We start from the raw sequence: 22,589 nt of genomic DNA, 5'->3' as shown, positions 1-22,589 counted from the left end.
AATAAAATTCATTTGAGCGACAAAAACAGTATATGATGATGAAAAATACATTTATTTTTTAATGTATACATGTACACTGATAGTCCGACAGAAAACTTTATGTCTCCGTTTGATATTATCAGTGGGACTTCTGCTGCCGAGAGAAACACAGAAATTTATTCCCCTTTTGTTAGTACCGGTGGGCAAAGCGAGAGAGAAGGTTTCACTTTTATAGAGTGAAATTTTGAATAAGTAGGTGAGGCGGTTGTCCTCTCAACGAAAACCCGTTGCGTCTGAGGCTGAAACCAAAACACTGGTCAGATCTAGGAAGGCAGGGAGAGTTAAGGCAGAGGCATAGAAATTGCTCTTCCCCTCTCTCGTCAATCCATGTCTATGGTCTTTAAGATAACTTGCTATGTAAAATTATTTATCTAAGATGCACCTACACTGAATTTATCTGAAAAATAAAAAAGTCAGTATTAAGAAAAAAATTGTAAATGGAAGATTATAAGAGAGGGTTTCACGTGCCAGCAAAAGTTACTGGCGTGCCATGTTTGGCACGCGTGCCAGGGGTTGCCCACCCCTGGCACAGATGGAGTTATGATTTCACAGTGCGGTGAATTCACACTGCATCAGACCTCAGCCGTGTGATGGGGTCACTTTGCCACTATTCCTCAAGTGAGTGTTAGCGGTTAGTTTAAGGCAGCGATCGGCAAGCTCATTAGTCAACAGAGCCAAATCTCAACAGTACAACGACTGAAATTTCTTTTGAGAGCCGAATTTTTTAAACTTAAACTATATAGGTAGGTACATTGTTATTAACTTAATTAGGGTACTCCTAAGCTGGCCTTTGCTAAAAACGTCCTCAATCTGATTGAGAACATTCGTTGAGGTCGACCCCTTCCAACGCTCCCATCCACACTCGTCTTGTACACTTGTTTCGTCTCTCCTTTCTGAAAACTGACTTCTGCGCATGGGCCACGAAGTTTCCATCGCGCTGTACGAGCGCGCCCGCACGTGGTATTTTGTGGAAGAGCCACACTCAAGGGGCCAAAGAGCTGCATGTGGCTCGTGAGCTGTGGTTTGCCGACCACTGATTTAAGGCACCCGGCGCCCCGTCTCAGAGCTCTAACGCCTCGAGGACCACTCTGAGCTTCTCACAAGCATCACCAGTGCGCGGGGACGTGGGCGTCGCCTTCTTCCCTCAGCAGCCACTGGCCTTCATTTCTCTCCCAGAAACAGCACGGCCTCTTCCGCACTTGGCGTCCGGCTCTGCACTGTCTGTGCCGGAGACGCTCGGGGACAGGAAGTTACCAGACATGGCGACTTCTCCCAAGTCATGGATGGAAGGAAGTTTTGGCCACAAAGGCACCAGATCCAAGAACTTTTTTCTCCTTCCTTTCTTCCTTCCTTCCTTCCTTCCTTCCTTCCTTCCTTCCTTCCTTCCTTCCTCTCTCCCTCCTCCCCTTCCTTCCTTAGCTACATTGATGATGAAACGAATAAATGACTGCATTTATCTGACCAGGATTCTTAAATAGTACTACATCAAGATAGCTCAGTATTTTTAAAAATATTTTTATTGATTCTGAGAGAGGAAGGGAGGGAGGGAGGGGGGAGGGAGGAAGAGAGAGAGAAAGAGAGAGAGAGAGAGAGAGAGAGAGAGAGAGAGAGAGAGAGAGCGCGCGATCAGTGTAAGAATGAAACATTGATCGGCTGCCTCCTATACGCCACCTACCGGGGATTGAGCCTGCAAACCCGGCATGTGCCCTGACCAGGAATCAAACCAGCAACTTTTTGGTGCACAGGACGATGTCCAACCAACTGAGCCACCAGGCCAAGCCCCCCCGCCCCCTTCTGTTTTTAAATAAGAGAAAGCTTATTTAGAAAGTCACAGAGGTAGAAGAACTGAGCTAAGAAGAAACAGGCTGAGGAAACAAGTTACAGCAAAGAAGGCCCTGGGAGCTGAGGGGAGAGAAGGTAAAGGTGAGACGCCTGCGAGGGGAGGGGGTGGTGAGGGGGGGGAACGCTCCCGGAGGGAGAGCCGCCCAAGGATGTCTGTGTCATTGATAACATTTACAGAATTTCTTGCTCAAAACATAACGAAGTCCCTCGCAATGACCAGGCCGGTCCATTGGCAAGTAGAATAGGATTCCCACGAACACAAACGGCTGGCCTCCCGGGGAGGCACAGAGACGGGAGCGCAGGGCTCGGGCGGCGTCAGGGGCCAGGTCGCCCCAGGAGAAATGTGAGAAGGGCCCAGGCGGTGACTATGCCACAGACTCTGCAAGACAAGGACACGCCAGGACACAGGTCAGCAGGTCAGCGGGTCCACGGCAGGGGCGAGGGCGTCTGTGTGTGGCCAGTCGGCAGGTTTGAAAGCTCTGACACAAGCTCGCCCTGTTCTCCCTGACTTTGTTGGCAAAAATATTCTTTCCTCCCACCGCGGTCCACGCCCCAGCGCACTCGTCTCTGGGACACGGAGCAGTCACTTTTCCTGCCGATTTACACCCGAGGCTGACACAGGAGCACGGAGCCCAGGCCCAATGTCCTGCTTCAACCGCATTTCTACAGATCTGGCTCGAACCAGCCGGCCAGAGTCCTTACAGAGCACATTAATGCATCTCCATCTCTCCAGATGCTCCAGCCACAAGCTCTGGACTCGAACTTGCCTCTGCTCTGGTCTGTCTGCGCCCCACCCCCACGCGGCCACCGAGCAGTCCACGCCACAGCCGGGTGACCGGGGTCCAGACTTCCTCCCCGGCCCGGGCCCCCCGTGTCTCCGCAGACCCACGCGCACGCCTCTGCTCCAAACCCCCGCAAGCCAGTTTCTCCGCAGCCCTCACCCACGGCCCGTGCAGTCTCGTCTCCTCACTTGTTCATTCCCAGCACGGTGGCCTCTGCCCAGGGCACCCCAGGCACGTCCCGCCAGAGGCCTCGCGCTGGGGCCCCTCTGCCCGGGGCACCCCAGGCACGTCCCGCCAGAGGCCTCGCGCTGTGGCCCCTCTGCCCGGGGCACCCCAGGCACGTCCCGCCAGAGGCCTCGCGCTGTGGCCCCTCTGCCCGGGGCACAGGGCCTCCATCCTCTCCTTCAACAGCACTCCCTCCACTCGCCCCCTGAACTGCTCTTGTCACTAGCAGAAGGGGCAGTCCCCTCCTTTACTGGTTATCTCCCGCTCAGCGTGAGCCCCATGAGAACAGGGGCCTGCGATGGACGCCCAATAAACACGTCAAACGTTACAGAAGAGCCCTGGCCGGTTTGGTTCAGTGGACAGAGCATCGGCTTGAGGACCGAAGGGTCCTGGGTTCCATTCCGGTCAAGGGCACGTACCTCGGTTGCAGGCTTGATTCCTGGCCCTAGTCCGGGTGTGTGTGGGAGGCAACCAATGGATGTGTCTCTCTCTGTCTCTCCCTCTTCCTTCCACTCTCTCTAAAAATCAGTGGAAAACATCCTCGGGTGAGGATTAGCGAAAAACAAACAAACAAAAACACAACGTTACAGAACGCCGTGGTTCACCACACCCGTCAGCCACGCCTTAGGACACCCCAGTACGGAGCTGTGCTCGCCCAGCCCGAGCGGGCGCACAGGGCGGGCGGGCGGGCGGCGGGCAGGGACTTACCGCAGCAGGCAGCGGACGTCCGGGGAGTGCCTCCAGTACCGGTACAGCGACACCTGCAGCGTGGGGTGGCCCCGGTACTCCCTCAGGACGCTCCGGGCGCTGCGGGAGACGGCTCGGTCAGGCGGGCCGCGCACCTGCGGCTCCGGGCGAGGAGGGGGTGGCTGGAGGAGACAGGGCCAGCGCGGTCGAGACCCAGGGCACCTACTCCTTGAACTTGTTGGTCAAGAGCAGGAACTGGTTCCGCGTGAGTCGCCGGACGTCGAATTTGCAGAGACTCTGGAACTCGCGATAGATCTGCTGCTCGGTGACCCCCGGCCACCTCCGGACGCTGAGGACGAGGATCGGGGGCCGGATACTGGGATAATCTGGGCCAGAGAAGTTCTGGAAGACAGGACAGACGGAGACTCCCACCATCCCTCCTGACGACCCACCCAGTCCGGAAATCCTGAGAGAAACTGGGAAGGGCTCCTTCTGGGGCGGGAGAGGGAGGGCAAGGAGCACTCAGCGGGTCCGACACCCGCCTCAACTCTGACTTTGGTTGTTATCAGGGCCCCCCTCAGACGCCCCAGGACCTGGCCACCTCCCGGGGCAGCCTCTGACCAGGGAGGAGTGACAGGACCGTACTCACGATCTTGGGGACCCCGGCGCGGATCAGGTTCACCTGGTTCACGTAGGGGGCCAGCACGTCCAGGTACCGGGGGAAGGAGGGCTCCGGGGTGGGGCCGGCCCTGCAAGGACAGAGCGCCCGGGCACTCAGCACCTGGCGCCATGCACACGCCTCGGCTGAGGCTGCAGCTCGGGGACAACTCCCCTCTCCCCCCACAAGCCCTGGGCTCAGGTCGGTGCTCCCCCCACCCATGGCCCCCAACCAACCCCAGAAAGGTCCCTCAGGGCCCACGCCAGAGCTTCCAGGGGTCACCGTCTGCTGGTGACAGTTTGCTGACGATCCCTCTGCTGACCAACATTAGAATGAGAGAGAGGCCACTGGTCAGGCGGTGACTTTATCATCCCTGGACGCGACAACTCCCTCTACTCAGCGTGGCGTCCCTCTTCCCACCACCTCACTCCACCACCAGCCCCGCCTCCGTCCAGACCTGGCCACGCCCCCAAGCATAGGTCCCAGAGGCGGACTGCAGACTGCAGAGTGGGCAGAGGGCCACTGCCGCACTCCTCTGAGCCCCGGGGGGCTTCAGGGCTTGAGGAGCAATAGGAACAAGGCTGTAAGGCCCAGGCACCCGGCACTAGGGACGCCTCTGCAGGGGGCTGCCTCCGCCGCTGGCACACGAACCTCCCTGTGGGCACTCAGGTGCCATCAACACACAGGAAGGAGGGAGGTGGGGTGGCAGGTTTCTTGTTGAAGTTGTGAGCCTCACAGCTATAGGCTGTAGATTTCTGTGCACAGTATCTGTTACTAAAATGGACAGACATAGGCCAAACCCAGCTGAACAGAGGACTCCACAATTATTTCCCAGTCAGCCACAGAGAACACGTGACAATTGTGCCGAGTCCCCCTGAGCAATGTAACACCACGGACGGATGGACGGACGGACGGAGCGACGGGAGGTGAGTTTCAGGTGTGGGCCGGTGCCCGCGGGCTGGCACCGCAGACCTCAGGACAGTGCTGCCCCAGGAAGTGCAGGCCTCCAGCCTGGGGATCAGGCATCTCCCCCTGTGCCCTTCCGCGGACCCCAAGGACGTGTCCTTGACTGACCTGAACATCCGCCTCCTACCTGGCTGTGATCTGCATAGTTATGAGAAACGTGGTGACAGAGAAGCCAGCCCAGCCACTGAGAGGCACGGGGGCAGGTGAGAATCTAAGCTGGACCCCACGGCCGTGGCTCCTGACACACGGGTCTTCCCAGCGCCCGACAGGAGGCCCGAGGGCCGGGGCCAGCACGGGGCGGGTGTGGGCAAAGGACTGCTACCCGTCGGGGACTGCATCCACAGTGACATTCCGCATGCGCCCTCCCTTCTTTGGGAGGTCCTGGCCCACAGCAAGGCTAACGCAGGAGGAAAGGCAGGGACACTCACCCGTGCACTCTCCACAGGAGCAAGTGCGCCACTTTCAGAAGAACTGGGGGGAAAGCAGAAACGGAAGACGTCAGGGCTCAACCTGACCACCTGGTCACACATGCGGACGCATGCCTTTTCCCCGTTATGTGCAACCCACTGGGAATGCACGGGATGGCAGGGGTTAGCACGAATAAAGCATGAGCCTCCTTTACTTATTTATTTTTTGTTAATCTTCACCAGAGCATGTTTTTTCCTCTGATTGTTGAGAGACAGTGGATGGGAGGGAGGAGGAGAGAGAGAAACATTCATGTGAGGGAGACACAGTGGTTAGTTGCATCCCACATACACCTGACCGGGGCCAGGGATTAAACCTGCAACCCAAGTACATGCACTGGACTGGGAATCGAACCCGAGACCTTTGCATGCACAGCTGGTGCTCTAACCACTGAGCCACGGCCAGGGTAACCAAGACTAGTCTTTTATTTTTTTAACAAGTATTTGTATTGGTTTCAGAGAAGAAGGGAGAGAGAGAGACGGAAACATCAACAATGAGAGAGAATCACTGATTGGCCGCCTCCTACACGCCCCCTACTGGGGACCAAGCCCACAACCTGAGCCTGTGCCCTGACCAGAACCCTGACCTCCTAGTTCCTAGGCCAATGAGCCACACCAGTCAGGCCAGTCTCCCTTTAAAGGGACAGCGACCCACCTGATCCGCAGAGGAAGGCGTCGTATGCTGCTTCGTGGGGGTACTTTGTCTCAGCTGAGGCGAGTTCCGGAGGCAGGAGAGAGTCAAGCAGCGGTTAGAACCACCTGGAAAAGGAGGCTCCCCCCACCTAGCATCACAGGCGTGGGCTGTGAACCACCCCGTCCCCGCCCCAATTCTACACGGGCACTGGCCGTGCACACACAGCCTCCACCTCCTTCCTCCAGAGACCTGAGCACGCTTCTCCCCCCACACTCACCTCCAATCCTCACGGCGCCGCCCCCACCACGACCCATGAGCACCCACAGGAGGAGGCAGCGGAGAGCTGAGAGCCCCCCTGCAGGCGACTCACCATGGCCAAGGGGAGCAGACGCCCCCACCCAGGGCCTCGGGTGCCGCCGGGATGGCTCCTTTCGAGCGAGGGGTTCCGGGGGGCACAGCCCGGGACACCGTGGAGAACACCCCTGCCGCCGGGGCCCCGCCTGAGCTCTACCCTCGGTGCTTTGCCAGCTGTGAGGAACCCGCACTGCGGCACATACCGTATCTCTCGCACTTGCTGGCGTGAACGATCACTGGCCCAGAGTCCTTGGTGGGATTCAAGTCACTGTCAGGAGAGAAGAGGATAAAGACCATTCGCTGAGGACAGTCCCTCTGCTTCTCCTCCCGCCGCCTCAGGTTCGTATGGATAAAACTGTCCTCAGCCCCGAGACACCTCTAAGGGACCGAGAAAAAGGCAGGGACCAGGCCCGGGCAAATAAGGCCTTGGGAGCGCGGCCACGGGACGGTAGAGAACAGCGTGCTCCGCGGCCCCTTCACCTGAGCCCGGGCGCCACATGAACTCACACCGGCCCTGCCGGGGGCTGGCTGTCCTGGGGTCTTCCGGAAAAACAGAGATGACCACACCCGCATCCCGCGAGGCCACCAGCTGAGGCCTGACCAGGCACCCACATGCAATGTTGAATGTGCACCTACTAGGCCTGGCACTGCTTTAGGCCCGAGAGAAATGCCAGGTTCCCAAGAAACACCAAACCACCCTGTTCTCACACAGCTCATCACCCCGGCAACCGGACACAGCTCAAAGGAGAACTGAAGGCCTGGCCCACGGGAAGCACCACATCGTCCAACAGCTGTGCTGACGATGGGCCCGGCCCCTCCCTCGAGAACGGAGCTCCTCGACCTCAGCACCAGGAACATCGATCGGGCGGGAGGGCGCTGGGCCGGGGCCTCCGGTGCGTCCTGGCCTCGCTCCCAGGCGTCAGTGGCACCCCCGGTGGTAAGTGTCTCGGCATGGCCGACGTGTCCTGGGAGCCAAACCGCCCAGCAGCAGCTCCGGACGACGGCTCCGCACCTGCTCAGGACTTCGTACACCTCGGAGAGATTGGAAACCCTCGGGAAATTCAGGTCCTGCCGTCACGGAAAACAAACGAGGGGGAAGGAAGGGTTTGCTTTGGTTTATTATCTGCTTCAGGTGTTGTCAAATGGTCACTGAAATGACCCGGAAAAAAATGTCAATTCCCACCACCTCTTCTCTTCAGACATCCCCTCCTTATTTCGGACGCCAGGGCTCCTATGGCCTGGGCCTGGGCCTGGGTCCCTCTGGGCCCCCATCACCTAAGTGAGCAAAAGCTGCCACAGACACAGCTCATCCCGTCTTCCTTCAAAGACAAGTGCCTAAGGGCTTCTAGAAACTCAGACTCCAAGGCATCAGCCCCAGGCCAGGGCACACACGTGGGACCAGGCATGGCAAGGACCGCGGGCCTGGAAAGGAGCACCGCTGGGTCCCTGAGATGAGCCCCACCCCCACCCTCTCACCCCTAGGACAACAGTGACCTGGAGACCAGCAGCAACACAAACACCATCAGGGCTGAGATATGTGAGCTACAAAAAGCATGCATCTCCAGGAAAATACATATATATAAATATATAAAATAATAAAAGCATAATATGCTAATTTAACCAGACATCCTTCCAGATGATCTTCCAGACAAAGCCGGGGCTGCCAGGGAAGCCCAGGTCCCGGGTGCCAGAGTGAAACTATTGCCAGCAGCCAGGGAAGGAAGGCCTACTCTTGCACGAATTTCGTGCATAGGGCCTCTTATATATATATATGTGTGTTTTATATATATATATATATATACATATATATATATATATTTTTTTTCTCTATCTTTGTTACTCAGTTTAACTTTTATTTAAAAACATATTTTAGCCCTGACCAGTTTGGCTCAATGGATAGAGCATTGGCCTGCGGACTGAAGGGTCCCAGGTTCGATTCGTCAAGGGCATGTACCTTGGTTGTGGGCACATCTCCAGTGAGGGGTGTGCAGGAGGCAGCTGATCGATGTTTCTAACTCTCTATCCCCTCTCCCTTCCTCTCTGTAAAAAATCAATAAAATGTATTTAAAAAATATATATATATATTTTTTATTGATTTCAGAGAGGAAGAGAGAGAGAGAGAGAGCGAGAGAGAAACATCAATGATGAGAGAGAATCATTGAGCAGCTGCCTCCTGCATGTCCCACACTGGAGACCGAGCCCGCAATCCAGGCATGTGCCCTGACCAGGAATTAAATCGTGACCTCATGGTTCATAGGTCAACACTCAACCACAGAGCCACGCCTGGGCCTCAGTTTAACTTCTTAACTGCATTTAAACCAATTGGGCACTTCCCTCCAAATGCACAACAGAAGTCACCTGAGAGCCTCAGAAATCCACCCCCTCCCCCAACCAGAGGAGCTGACGGTAGGGCCAGGTGTCAGGACTTAGCTCCAGGTGGTTCTAATGGGCTGTCGGGTTGAAAACCCAGGACCTTAAGGCTAAGGCTCAATAGAGATGTTTTCCTCAAGATTTTTCAAGAGGGCCCCCACCCCATGCCCTTTAAGCGTGGAGCAAATACTAGGCATGTGTCAACTGCTGTTGTCGGACCTAAACAAGCACAGCAACTGGACACGAGTAAGTCAACACACGGGAGCGTGAGGGAGGGAGGCAAGGGTTATTGGAAGCTACTATGAGCCGGAGGGGCTAGAGCCCAGAAGGAAAGCGACGCTGGCTGTAAACCATGAGGAAAGGGTTCAAGGAACAACTTGTGGAGAGGGAGAGGGCGGTGCTGCTGAGATAGAGCAGCCCTTAGCCTGAGGCAGGTGCGTCCTTTACCTTCCATATGTCCTTGGTCACATTCTTGGTGTCAAGGAGGACGGGAAAGAGGCTGTGGATGTTGCGCTTGAACTGGTGGTAGCTTTCTGAAGGAGAGACCCAGACGGGCAGAGGTGAGTTTGATGGCAAAATGGGAAGGAGAGTTCTTCCACCTCACTTGTCACCACTGGTTAATGAGTAAAACGAAAGAGAGACAGAGGAGACCCTCATTCCTGCTCGTGAAGGGTTTCTCAATCTCAATCCCAGCCGCCGCCACCGTTTGCAACAGCAAAAGCCAAACGGTTTCCCAGGAAGTTCTGCTCCATGGAGTTGGCAAAGTTCTAGCCACTGGGAAAAGGAGGAAGAGGTGTTGCTGGGAATCAGCATTTGTAAACGACTGTCCAGGGAAAAACCCACTAGAAACATTATGAGGGTCGTGCCCTGATAACGATTTCTAACTTGGTATGCTCATCAAAATTACAGCTGCATGGAGTTTAAACAGGTTTCCCACAAACACAAACAACACCCCCACCCCTCCCCGGCTCTCCTGCCCCCTTACATTTCTGCTCCCCAAGGCAACTAACTGCGTTCCTTCTTTTCCTGTTGGTGCCATGCCCACCGCTCTAACATCACATCTGCCTGACAGGTGGCTTTCCAGCGTTAGGCCCTTCACCACTGGCCTCCCTCTGTGAAGCCAGGCTACCTCTCACCCACATCACAGCCTCATCACAGCCCCTCATCACAGCCCCTGGGGAGGGGTGCGCGTGCGGGTGCTCCTACGGGAGCAGGATTCTGGGCCAACGCACCTCCGGGCGGCGAACAAGGATCAAGGGAAGGAGAGCGCCAGACGGGCCTACCTGGGAGGGGCCTGAAGAACTTCTCATGCAGATGCAGCAGGTCCATCAGCATGTTATGTCCCACCAAGGGCTGCTTGGAGGAAAGCGACAGGGAGGAAAAGGAAGCTTTACGAAGGAGAGGAACGGGTGCCGCAGACCAATGGTCGCTTGCAAAGGGTGCAGCTGCAGAACCCACTGCATCCTGACCACGTGGCCATCCCATCGCCACCCTCCTCTCCCTCCCGGAAAAGGAGAAAAGCAGTGAGCAGGGGGGGCCTGAGGCCGGCCACACTGGGACCCAAACTGGGAAGCAGAGAAGCACTCTTTCCCGGGAGTTTTAGGTCAATCAGCGCTGAAATGCCTACGGACAGTCTCTCTTCCAGTCTACCCACCATGCTTTGGTGCCAGTCAGATCCGCACAGCCAGTTCTCAATTCTCAACAGGGAGGAACCACTCCTCTCAAGATCTCCCTGTCGGAGCCCAGCAGTGCCACGGCCAGAGAGAGAGGCCGCTGCAGACCCAGGAGAGAGAGACTTTCTTTTTTTTTTTAAATATATGTTATTGGTCTTTTACAGAGAGGAAGGGAGAGGGATAGAGTCAGAAACACCGATCAGCTGCCTCCTGCACACCTCCTACTGGGGAAGTGCCCGCAACCAAGGTACATGCCCTTGACCGGAATCGAACCTGGGACCCTTCAGTCCACAGGCCGACGCTCTATCCACTGAGCCAAACCGGCTAGGGCGAGAGAACCTTTCCTACCTTCTGGGCTTTCACCAGCATCTGGAAAAACACAGAGAAGCCCCTGGCGGAGAGCAGGATCTTCTCCTTCCAGCAGCTCTCTCGGTCGGAGGAGGTGTTCTGGAGGTACCAGCGGTGCTGCCTGCTCACCTTCTTCACTATCACCTGGGATGAAAGGAGACAGTTCCCCAGTCCCAGGAGCGCTGCCGAAGACCAGGTCCTTCATCTCAAAGGGGAGGGGGAAGAGGCGGAGAGGGCGGGAGAGGGACAGAAAGAGACAGACAGACACATTCCTCAGAGGCCGCTTTGGCCGAGGAGAGAGAGGACGGGTGGCTCACCGCCTGGTCTCCCAGCACCGTCCAGATGTCCGGGAGGGCCTGCCTCAGCACCAGCTGGACCTCGAAGGCCTGGAAGCCTACAGCAAGGAGACACAGCTCACACAGAACCCCCTGGACCACCTCTCCGCCTCCCCTCGAGAGGGGCCGAGGGAACAGGAGCTGAGAGGCCCGGCAGATGGGAAAGGGCGACAAGCCCAAGGCCCATGCGCAGGGACCAGGGACTGCGGGTTGTGCAGATCTTCCAAGGCTCACACATTTCACTGCAGAACAGCAACGGGAGGCCTTGCCTACGCGGCCGCAGCCCCACAGAAAGGCCTCAGGCCTGGGACGCTGGCCACCGTGCGCTGCAGACTCAAGTTTTCCAAACTTCCAGTGTCTGACGGCAACCCCAGTGTGGCACCAGCAAAGACTGTCAGGAATTCTCCGCGAAGAGACAGGCTCACTGTTTTTCATTTGACTATATGATTAAAAATACCCTCGTCAAAATAACTACATTCGGTTCTTTAAGAAAAAATAATATTCCATGAAAGAAAATAAAAAAGCTGCTAATTCAGCTCTCAACTCAAAACGTGCACTAGTTCTTTTCCTCAAGACAGGCCCTGCAGTGTCGTAGGCGGCAGCAACGTCTAATGCGTACCGACTTCTCGACATGTGCATCTGGACACACAGAATGTTTAAAAAGATGAGCAAAGATGGAGATTTAATAAAATGAAGAATTATTACTGCTTTGCCAAGGAGAGTAAGTGAAACTTGATTTTTTAAAATCCTCACTTGAGGATATATTCATTGATTTTACAGAAAGAAAGGGAGGGAGGGAGGGAGGGAGAGAGAGAGAGACCAATCGGTTGCCTCTCGTACGCACCTGAACTGGAGCCTGAACCCACCACCAAGGTATGTTCCCTGACCAGGACTCTAGCCTGCGACCCTTCGATGTGCAGGACAACACTCCAACCAACCGAGCCACACTGGCCAGGGCAAAATTGAATTTTTTAAAACTGAGAGTAGCCCTAACGGGTTTGGCTCAGTGGATAAAGCGTCAGCCTGCAGACTGAAAGGTCCCAGGTTCGATTCTGGTCAAGGGCATGTACCTTGGTTGTGGGCACATCCCCAGTAGGGGGTGTTCAGGAGGCAGCTGATCGATGTTTTTCTAACTCTCTATCCCTCTCCCTTCCTCTCTGTAAAAAAATCAATAAAATATATTTTTAAAAAATAAAAAAATAAAACTGAGAGTAACTGGTGACAGAATCCACTGATGCCTAGCATGAGGACGGCATGCCTTCATCTGTGCCAGGTGCTGACAGGTCCGCCCACCTGTGCTTCGATGCCATCAGTGCAGATGGCACCTGACAGCGGCAAGTGATAGCTGAGTGGTATTGTGACACTACTTCTGACCTCACGGACCCCTTGGAAAGGGCCTGAGACCCCTGGGGTCCACGGATCAGGGCATGTTCACTGGGGTTGCACTCTCACAGTGGGGGGAACTCCAGGATCAGAGTGAACACGGGGACACAGGACACTCAGGGCTGGGCTCCAAGGTGAACGTCCCTTCCTCCACCTTAACATTCAGAAAGTCCAACAGCCTTCACCTCGGAACTGAGGGCAGAGCTTTCTCTCTCCACCGAGACCCTGAGCCAGTGCCTGGCTGGGGAGAGGAGGGTGCGTGAGTGACCACTGGACCGACGCCGCCTGCCTACCCGCGATACCAGGGAGCGTCATCCAGTCGCCTTCCTCCGCCAGGTGCAGCCACCGAGTCACCTCATCGATCACCGCCTTCATTTGGTCTTTGTCCAGGGAACTGAGAATGGGCACAGGAAGGCGGAACGTTGGAGGAACCCTCCAGAACCGCGAGATGATGTGAACCTGGGAGCGGCTCCTGAGCCTCCAGTGTTAACACTGTGATCCTGGCAAGAAAATGCACCCAGAAAAGACCATTTGTTTTCCGAGCGGCTCTGCAGCAGGACACAGGCGCTCGGCAGGCCCCGCCCACGCGTGCACAGGGGACTGCGCCATCCCTGGCTGCCCGGCCCTGGGAGGAGGCCTGGCTGCCTCACTCAGCGCTCCGAGGGGAGAAGGCACCATCTGGTGGAGTGGGGAGGAGACAGGAACTCTGCGAGCACACCTCCTGTCTTAGGAAAGCAGAACATCATGTTATTTGAGGTACAGAAAGCCTTTCCATGAAAATAACAGAAGGCTCAAATTTCACATGTTTTTTTCCCCTTACAAAAAGCTACATTTTTATGTGAAAACCACAAAAAGAGTAAAATTTTTTAAAAAAGCAAGAAACTCCAACATCACATAAGACAACGACCTGGACCCAATGATGACTCCTCATTCTGCAGAGTTAACAGCTGTCAAAGGCATGAACCTGAAGCCCAAGGAGGTTAAACAGTTTGTTCAAAACCAGGGAACTGACACAGGGCCTGCCCGGGCCCGGGGGCTGCTCCTTCCAGTACACATGCTGCCACCCCCAACCCCACTCTGCAGGAGGGCAGGACTCAAGGATGACAGCTGGCACTGGGGGCCGAGGGGAAAGGGCAGAAGCCCTGCCCTCAGGGGACATGTCCATCCAAGTTGAGGCATGTGACCAGCTTGATCAGGGTTCCCCTAAAAACTCCCAAGGTCACACTGAAGGCCAACACACCATCCGCAGTGAGTCCCACAGAGCCGTGTCCCCACAGCCCTGAGGGCAGGTCCTGCTCAGAGCACCAAGTTACGGCTCTTTGCCTTCTCCCTTCATTTGAAGCCCTGAGCTCCCACTCGGGGCGGAGAGGCTGCCCGCTTGGCGTGGGGATGGGTTCGCCAGCACTAGGAGCAGTGATGTGCGACTGAGGCAGGCCAGATGCCTCCCCAGCTTAGGGGACGCGCGAGGTCACCACACTCCGGAGGCCCACAAACCCAGCCCCGGAGAACCCCACCAGGCACCCGAGCGTGGCTGTACCTGCGGACTCTCCAGTTCCCAGTCAGGATGCTGTGTTTGATTTGCTTCTCCTGCTCTTCGTTCATGTAGGGGATTCCATGTTTGAGAAACTAAAGACAGGAAGAGAAGCAGGAGGCTGGCCGGTGGAGCCACCCTCTGCGTGGGGAGCAGAGCGAAAAGAACCCTCCCTCGTCCGGTTTCACGTGGACATGAACGGGAAGGAAACGGGACCAGAGACCCTCCCGAACCCCGTCTCCCTCCCCCGTGGCGCACCTTGTTATAGTCGAAGCCATACTGATTCAGAAACTGTACGCTAGAGGCCTGGAAAGAGAATTCCGAGTCCAGAATCCCAAACGTCGTAGGGAAGAGAAAGAAGTTACAGGAATGGGCTATGTACCTACAAAAGAACGTGAGCATAAGGAGGAGAAGCCAAACCCATTTTCAAAACTCTGGCTCGGAGCAGGCTTCGGGTGGGCTCCTTTTCCCTGAGAAGCATCTGGATGTCGGCTGTTCCCAGTCCTGTGACTGGCCCCAGGGGCGAGGGGGTCCATGAAGAGAGGCAGAGACCCTGCCCTTGAAGAGCAGGACCTGCCCCCCCCCCCCTTCCTGAGCCCTCGGCTCCGCCATCCCATCGTCTCTGACCGTTGGTGCCTGAGCTACCTCGCCCACCCCTCGAGGTAACACTGTGTTCACTGCCACCCTGGAGGCCCACGCAGGACGCCATGGCAACAGGGAAAGGAGCGATGAAGGTGCAGGGCAGGTGTCAGGAAAGGCCCCCAGAAAAGGTGTTGCTTCCAGAGACTTGAAGGACAAGCCGAGTCTGCAGGGGAGAGAGCAGGTGCAGGGCACAGAAGCAGGGGAGAGGATGGGGCGCCCGGGGCCAACGTGGCTGAGAGCCTGAAGCAGAATTTGGGGAGCGGAGGTGGAGACGATCACTGGGCAGAGCCAGGTGTCATGCAAACGTCTTCATACGTACTTGTTCGACTCGCCTTCGACACTGGAAAACACAGACAGACCTGGAAGAATGGCAGGGGGATGAGCACCAAAGAGCTACCAGAAGTTAACTACTGAAACAAAACGTTTGAACAGTGCTTTGAATCCAGAAATACTGCAGGGGCTTTAGAAGAGGATAAGCTCATAAAAAAAGGGAGGAGGAGGAGCAGGAGGAACAGGAGGAGCAGAAGGAGAGGAAGAAAAGACAGATCCAAAACGCCAACCTGGTCAAATTGTAATTCACACTGAAATTACTCAAACATAATTGTGAACGGTTCTTCAAACACAGACGTTAAAGCGACATGTTTATAGTTTTAAAACTAACCAGAGGGAACACCCCAAACCATGAAGATGTATATATGTAATCGCCTTCAAATGTCTGCATTGTTAAAAAGACCGTTCACAAAGTGAAAAGTACTTCTGAGTAGGGGGAAAACAATAGAAACAGATCTATTTCCCATACTTTTCAAAGAGGCCTTACCATCAAGTTAAACAACCACAATAGAATGAGCAAAGGACAAGGAGACAGCAACACACACACAGAGATGTTCACCATCATTCACAGGACAAGCAAGGGTCAGTAAAATCTGTCCAGGCCTGTTTTTATAAATAAAGTTTTATTGGAATACAGCCATGCTCATTCATGTATATACTGTCTGTGGCTGATTTCCATCAACAATGGCAAAACTGAGTAGTGTAACAGACCACATGGCCTGTAAAACCGAACAGATTTACTGTATGGCCTTTACAGAAAGGTTTGTTGACTCTGTATTAATCATGTCCATCAGAATAACAAGCACATCATTTTTCCTCCACTCGGTGAGCAACAGCCATTTAAGAGTGATAACAGCCAGAGTGAGGGACGGGAGCAGGCACATTCACGTTGTCAGTGGGAGTCACTGTCATCTTGTGGATGGTTGGTAGGAGGAGGAACAGGTTGGCACCACACGAGACTTTAACACATCCTCTTTAACTCTGCAATTCCACTGCGGAAGTACCCCACATACTTAGTATAACATATACTCACTAAAGTGATGTACAAATACTCAGCTAGTCAGTGCAACCTTGTTTTATCAGACACAAATGGTAATCAAAGCATGCATCAGTAGGCGATTGAGTCAATGGATACATTCATAGTTTGGAGTACAATTATTAAAAATGAACAAGAGGTCTGCGTATGCTGCTATAGCCTGAGCTCTACACCCCTAAGTCAGTGGTTCTCAACCTTCTGGCCCTTTAAAAGAGCTCCTCATGTTTTTACCCCCAACCATAAAATTATTTTCGTTGCTACTTCATAACTGTCATGTTGCTACTGTTATGAATTGTCATGTAAATATCTGATATGCAGGAGGGTCTTAGGCGACCCCTGTGAAAGGATCATTCGACCGCCAAAGGGGTCGCGACCCACAGGTTGAGAACTGCTGCCCTAAGTGAAAACAAAAAGATGCAGAACAAAATGTGCCCAGTATGACCTTGTTTATGTAAGTTTTCTCTAAAGAAAAATCATACACATTTTTCCTTGAAAGAAGGTTCAGGTTCCTTAATGTTGATTTAGTTAGGCATGAAATAGTGCTGCTAAATCAACTTCCGCTTGTCCCAAAGTGTAAGGTCTGACAGGCATAACACGACCAAAAACCAAACAAGCACAAAAGGTGATAGCCAGGCCCTTTGAAAGATGTCCAAGCTGTCTGATCAGTACGAACAGGAAGACAATAAAAGTAGCTCTCCTAGTAACTCATGATCACACTCACCAATCTGACAGATTGTAAATTGCTGAACACTCCGACGGGTCTTTAGGTACCACTCCGATGGCAAGTCAAAAAGACTGTGAAAAAACGGGCATCTCATTCCATAGGCCGTGAGATGGCATCAAGGCGCCCAGCCTCGCGCTGGATCAGCACCTCTCAACCACTTATGGGGAACACTACCAGCATTTAGTGGGCGGAGGCCAGGTCCCCAGAGCCTCACACAACACGTTATCCTGCCCGCCCAGCGCCAATGGGTGCCTGCTGAGAAACCAGACTGGTATGGCCAGGATGCCACCCGAGGGGCACAGGTGAGCGCCTCTCTAGCTCGGCTCTAAGGCAGCTTTAGCTTTACCTGATCTGCTGGGACCCGGACAGGTTAGTGCGAAGGCCCGTGAACTCTATGTCCAGACCTGCCGGGAAGGCAAAAAAGACAAGAGTCCCATGCCCTAGCTCCGTGGTCGGCAAACTGCGGCTCGCAAGCCACATGCGGCTCTTTGGCCCCTCGAGCGTGGCTCTTCCTAAGCTTTAGGAGTACCCTAATTAAGTTAATAACAATGTACCTACCTATATAGTTTAAGTTTAAAAAATTTGGCTCTCAAAAGAAATTTCAATCGTTGTACTGCTGATATTTGGCTCTGTGGACTAATGAGTTTGCCGACCACTGCCCTAGCTGGTTTGGCTCAGTGGATAGAGCGTCGGCCTATGGATGGAAGGGTCCCAGGTTCAATTCCAATCAAGGGCACTATGCCTGGGTTGCGGGCTCCGTCCAACGTGCAGGAGGCAGCCAATCAATGATTCCCTCTCATCATTGATGTTTCTACCTCTCTCTTCCTCTCCCTTCCTCTCTGAAATCAATAAAAAATATATATACATATATTTAAAAAAAAAAAAAAAAAAAAGACAGGAGTCCCCAGGCGCAGACCAGTGCCACCGCTGTTCATGCTGGAAAATGACTGTAAATGCTGCAGGTGGCAAAGTGCTGGGCTCACCTTTGTGCTCAAGACGCCAGGTGGGTTCAAAGGGAAAACGGAGGGAGCCAAAGCAAGGCCAGGCCAGGCCACCTGGGTCCCGCGGCGCGGTTCCGCCCGGCCCACCGTGGGCCAGAGGGTAACTGCGGCTGGACGCCCCAGGCCGAGGAGGAACCGGTCCTTCGAAGGGGCCCTCCCTGAGCCTCCACGGCCTGGCCTGGCCTAGCGGCTGCCCCTGCCGGGCCTCACCACCCCCGCCCCGCGCCACTCCCGCCACCCCCAACACCCCTCCGCAGGCTCCCCCAGCGCAGAAGGCCCTGCGACCAGGCCCGGAACCCGCGGACCTTACCCAGGAAGTCCGCGCCCTGGACCAGCTCCTGCAGCAGAGGGAGGTTCTGCTCGAACTCGTCCGCGCCCACGTCCATGGCCACGCTGCCGCGTAGCTCCGCGGGCACCCACTGCGGCCACGCGCCGCGCGCTGGCCTTAAAGGGCGCGCGCAGGGAAACGGGCCGCCCCGCGCCGGCGCCTCCCTATTGGGCTAAGGCCCCGCGCCTTCTGCTCGCTCTAAGGAGTTGGGTTTTAGCAACCAATGCATGGGCGGGTGCAGGTCAATGTTTCTGTCCCTAAAAACCAATTTGTTTACATAATAAATAAATAAATAATGTCTCCACTGGGGTATTTACTGATCAAAAGGGGACTAAGGCATTGCATTCTGAAGGCCTCTCAGGCTCAATTATACTTTAAAAAAATGTTGGTGAATATTTATCTTTAAAAAACATACTGAAAAAAACACACGAAGAAAACAATATGCCTGTGAAAATAAATTGAAGCGCAACAACAAAAAAATAAAAATAAAAACCTACTGAATACCCAGATTGACAGTGGTCATTTCCACTTCCAAATAAGAATAAAATTGGCCACACATTTAATCGAAGGGCAGACGCTGAAGCCGCCTAACTGTTCACAGGCTCTTCCTCTTCACACTAACGCCAACACCTTGATTTAATCAACTCCTGTAGCGCTGCCATGACCCCATCTAGCCCGGGTTCAACTTCAGGTGAGCTGGATGCGCTCCAAGCTTCGTCTCCCATCTAACCATGTTCCTTCACGGCAAATTCAGAATCACTGTCCCTGTCCAGTTCCTCTTTGCAGTCCTTTATCCTTTCAAATCTGGCTCTGCCCATTAGGGTCCAGGAGCCCAACTGGAGTTAGAATTTGTCCTTTATCCTCACATCACTAAGACTGCTTGTAACACACTGATATTGATGTTTCATATTTAAAAACCAACTCCACATCCTGAGCAGCAACAGCGATCATGTAGATCACCCCCCATGAGCCAGACATGATAACAACTGCTTTGCATAAACCTCATGTGTAGTCTTGCCAGAGTGAGCTGAAAACGTGAAGAAATTTAATATAATTAGAAATTTCAAGTTCACACTATGCTTTTATTCTTTAACTTATAAACCTTTAATTTGTCCTTCAAAAGTTAATTATGACTGGTGACAGCTTTTCTCAGATACTTCTCTCATGTCCAAGAGGGAAGACTTTAGCCTTCCCCGCACACAAGGGGAGAAGGGGCTGTGTGTAACTGCTAACAACATTCTGCAGTTACAGCTTCCCAGTCGGCTGTTCTTCCAGGGGCTCCCTTCTGAGGGATATGGTGGCTGACAGCTTAACAATGACAAGTTCCAAACAATGCTTGTCTCATTCATAAATTCTCCGAGGCTCCCGGAGCACCACACCACCTTCCGTCACAGCCCTCTGCAGTCGCTGCATCTGGTTTTAAGGACCAAGAAAGGGAAAGGGTTAAGTACGCACAAGTAAGCTGACAATAAACAGTCTACTTCCTAAGAGAAAGAGAACTGATTTGCTCTTTGTTAACTTCACACCTACGCTGGATTTTCTGAAACTGACCTTCATAACGACCCAGATAAGAAAACAGAGAATGCAGAAACCTCAAGGATATCAAGCAGTGTTTTAAATATTATACAGACAGGGTGCTAATACATGAACAAGGAAGTAGAGTGGTCGACAAGATGGCTGTAGAATTAGTCGCCGTGGGTTTGAAACCTCCCCCACCACGGCTGGACTGGCCAGTCTCGGTTACTTATATACGGAACCGGGAACACTAGTCCTGACCCTTGGGCTGCTGTGAGGATGAAACTAGGTCATGCACATCAGGATACCCACCTCAGAGTCCGACACATAAAAAGAATTTGAAATATGGAACTATTATTATGTATCTAATATCAAGAATTAACACAATACTTTCAAGGTAAGTACATGAAAACCAAAATACCGATTCTGAGGCTGCCTCCCAAGGAGTTGGTTGGTAGACCATGAAGTTGATTCCTGCCTCAAGGCATCGTTCCGCCAGCACCCGTCCTATGTTCTCACAAGCCGCCACGTTTTTGGTGCTGTAAAGGTGCTTTTTAATAGCCCACTCACGTGTGGAGGCAGAAACCACAACCTGGCCGTTGCGATGCTCAACAAGTGCTTCTACATGGTGCTGAGTCCTTATAACTCGCAGCCTAAATGAGGAGAGAGTAAAATCATAAAAGAATTCTAAAGATAAGTGACTTCAGGTGAATACGTGCCTAAATATTGTGCTCATTTGCTTCAATGTACTTCACCCCGATTTTACTTGGGAAAGGTATTTTTCCTTGCCTTTATGAGGATATCCTCAACAATAAACCAAGCACTTCCGCTCAACCTCTCATGTCAAAGAGAAACTTGGTATTTCTGAGAGTGGAGATGTATTTATCCAGCACCTATTTTAGAAAAGGGTCTGAGTAGATAGAGCTACGTTGCTGACTGCACACTGGGTAAAGATAAACTTACTCTACACTTGCATTTCCCAGCTCACACCAAATAAGTGTAAGATGGACCAAAGCCCTGCATGCATAAAGCAACTAGCATGGTTCCGGGCAAATACAAAGTGTTCAGTAAATAACCATCTTTATACAAGACTCGGAACCGTCTTCTCGCTTCTACCCTCGCCCCTTAAAAACGTCTTCTCCCGGAGGTAACCAGAATGACCTTTAACTCGGACTCCACCTGTAAAGCCCCTCACAGGTTCTCGCTGCAGCGGAAATACAGTCTGAAGTGCTCACTTCGCTTTACAAAGTGAAGAATCCATCGGTATCCCACCTGCTTCCCCGTCTTCATCTCGCACCCTTCACCCGTGTCCACTCCACCTCACACCGGGCTCCTGGCCGCCCTGCTGCTCCCTCGGCGCCAATGCTCTTCTTGGCAGATAACTGGGCACCCCCCCCCCCCCATTCAACCAGCACCCTTTTCAGTGTCCTCCGTGACACCTCTCGTTTGCTTCCGTGCCCCCACTTCCGCTGGCCCCTGCTCTACCCACCCACCCGGGCTTCCGGACAAGGGGCCCCGCAGGCCCTGGCGCGTGGGAATGGCCGGGTGAGAGCAATCCGAGGCCCGTCCCTGTCGGCCGACCTACCTGTGCCAGAACTCCCGGGAGGGCCACACGGTGCCCCAGCCCCGCTCCTTCCGGGCCACGGCCAAGAGTTCCAGATTCCGGGGGTTCCGGTTGGTGAACTCGGGGGCCACAGCTTCGTTTCCCAGAGGGTCGGCTTCAGGCTGCACCTCCGGCTCGGAACGGGTGGACAGCGCCGCGACCCCGCGCCCTGCAACAGAAACCAGCGCACGCGCCTTTAAAAGTGACCCCAGACAAAACCAGACCTTTCCCATCCGTCCCCCCACCTTCTGGCCCTGGACGGGGGACAAGAGCTGCGCTTGGCCACAGGGCGCAGTGACCTCAGGCCCCCTCACAATGCTGTCGGCTCGTCCCCCTTTGATGGGGACGTGCAATGTAAGACCCGACTGGTACGGGCACGTTACCCTGCAGGCCCCGGGGAGGGGTCTCGGAGAAGAGGGGAGATTACCGGGGTTCCTGCGAGCCGACAACAACTCCCAGCACCTTGACCGAAGCGCCATCGCCGAGGGGACCGTGGGCAAAGCCGAGGGAACGCTTCGCCACCTTCCCTCACCCACGACCCGACGACCTGCCGGGCGCAGCCATGTTAACTCAGGGAAAAGCCTCCGGATCCCGTCGGCCGTCGACCCTCCACCCGGAACTAACAGTTTCCCGGCCGCTGAGTGGCCGAGAGGGCCACCTGTTACCTCAGCTCCTCCAATCATCGCTTACGCTGGGGTCACGCAGCCGCCGGAGCCGACCAACCACCTCACAGTAAAGCCCTCGGGGGTGGACGCGACCCCTTCGTTTCCGCGACGCCTTTTGCAGATTTGCGCTGGAGCCCGGGAGGAAGCCGGGACTTCGCGCTCCCTTATTTGGGCCTTCTGGTGGCAGAGCTCACCGACCGTGACGCCACACACAGCGGTCGGGCACTGGGAGGAGACGGGGCAGAGCAAGGCGCACAGCTTTCTCTGCAGAAACGATGGCCGGCATTTTACCGGGGAAAGCCTTGCCCGTCCCACCCTGGCCCAGCTTGCACTCGGAGCCCAGGAACAAAGCCTGCGACTTGCCGGCTGCTCTCCAAACACGTTCCTACGTGTAAGGAGAACAAGGAAAATATTTACTGTATAAACTACAATAGTTTTTAAAACACGCAATAGC

The 22,589-nt window shown here is 54.2% G+C and overlaps 2 protein-coding genes across 3 annotated transcripts; both read right to left on the bottom strand.

The window, feature by feature from the left end:
• Positions 1 to 1,564: 1,564 nt before the first annotated feature.
• On the bottom strand, positions 1,565 to 18,530 carry PNLDC1 (PARN like ribonuclease domain containing exonuclease 1). The gene is made up of 19 exons (XM_081093975.1): positions 18,335 to 18,530; positions 17,370 to 17,427; positions 17,021 to 17,094; positions 15,253 to 15,292; positions 14,550 to 14,673; positions 14,298 to 14,386; positions 13,054 to 13,154; positions 11,360 to 11,436; positions 11,043 to 11,186; positions 10,305 to 10,374; positions 9,469 to 9,554; positions 7,664 to 7,719; positions 6,855 to 6,919; positions 6,319 to 6,372; positions 5,628 to 5,670; positions 4,225 to 4,324; positions 3,802 to 3,977; positions 3,597 to 3,695; positions 1,565 to 2,260 (listed from the first exon to the last, which is right to left on the bottom strand). Exons 1-19 carry the CDS (start codon positions 18,408 to 18,410, stop codon positions 2,197 to 2,199), a joined length of 1,596 nt encoding a protein of 531 aa, XP_080950101.1. The 5' UTR covers positions 18,411 to 18,530; the 3' UTR covers positions 1,565 to 2,196.
• Positions 18,531 to 19,375: 845 nt separating this feature from the next.
• MRPL18 (mitochondrial ribosomal protein L18) lies at positions 19,376 to 22,557 on the bottom strand. 2 transcript variants are annotated; one of them, XM_081094348.1, is made up of 5 exons: positions 22,136 to 22,557; positions 21,898 to 22,017; positions 21,453 to 21,639; positions 20,289 to 20,520; positions 19,376 to 19,765 (listed from the first exon to the last, which is right to left on the bottom strand). In XM_081094348.1, the coding sequence occupies exons 2-5, from the start codon at positions 21,947 to 21,949 to the stop codon at positions 19,694 to 19,696; spliced, it is 543 nt and encodes a 180-aa protein (XP_080950474.1). In that variant the 5' UTR covers positions 21,950 to 22,017; positions 22,136 to 22,557; the 3' UTR covers positions 19,376 to 19,693. The 2 variants fall into 2 exon arrangements, with proteins under 2 accessions (XP_080950474.1, XP_080950473.1); XM_081094347.1 differs by lacking the exon at positions 22,136 to 22,557 and having other exon boundaries at positions 21,898 to 22,038.
• Positions 22,558 to 22,589: the final 32 nt, after the last annotated feature.

This window comes from Myotis nattereri, assembly GCF_964212035.1.
Source record: "Myotis nattereri genome assembly, chromosome: 6".
NCBI classification, from domain to species: domain Eukaryota; kingdom Metazoa; phylum Chordata; class Mammalia; order Chiroptera; family Vespertilionidae; genus Myotis; species Myotis nattereri.
The sequence above is the reverse complement of the archived record's forward strand: the minus strand, read 5'-3'. Positions and strand labels throughout refer to the sequence as shown.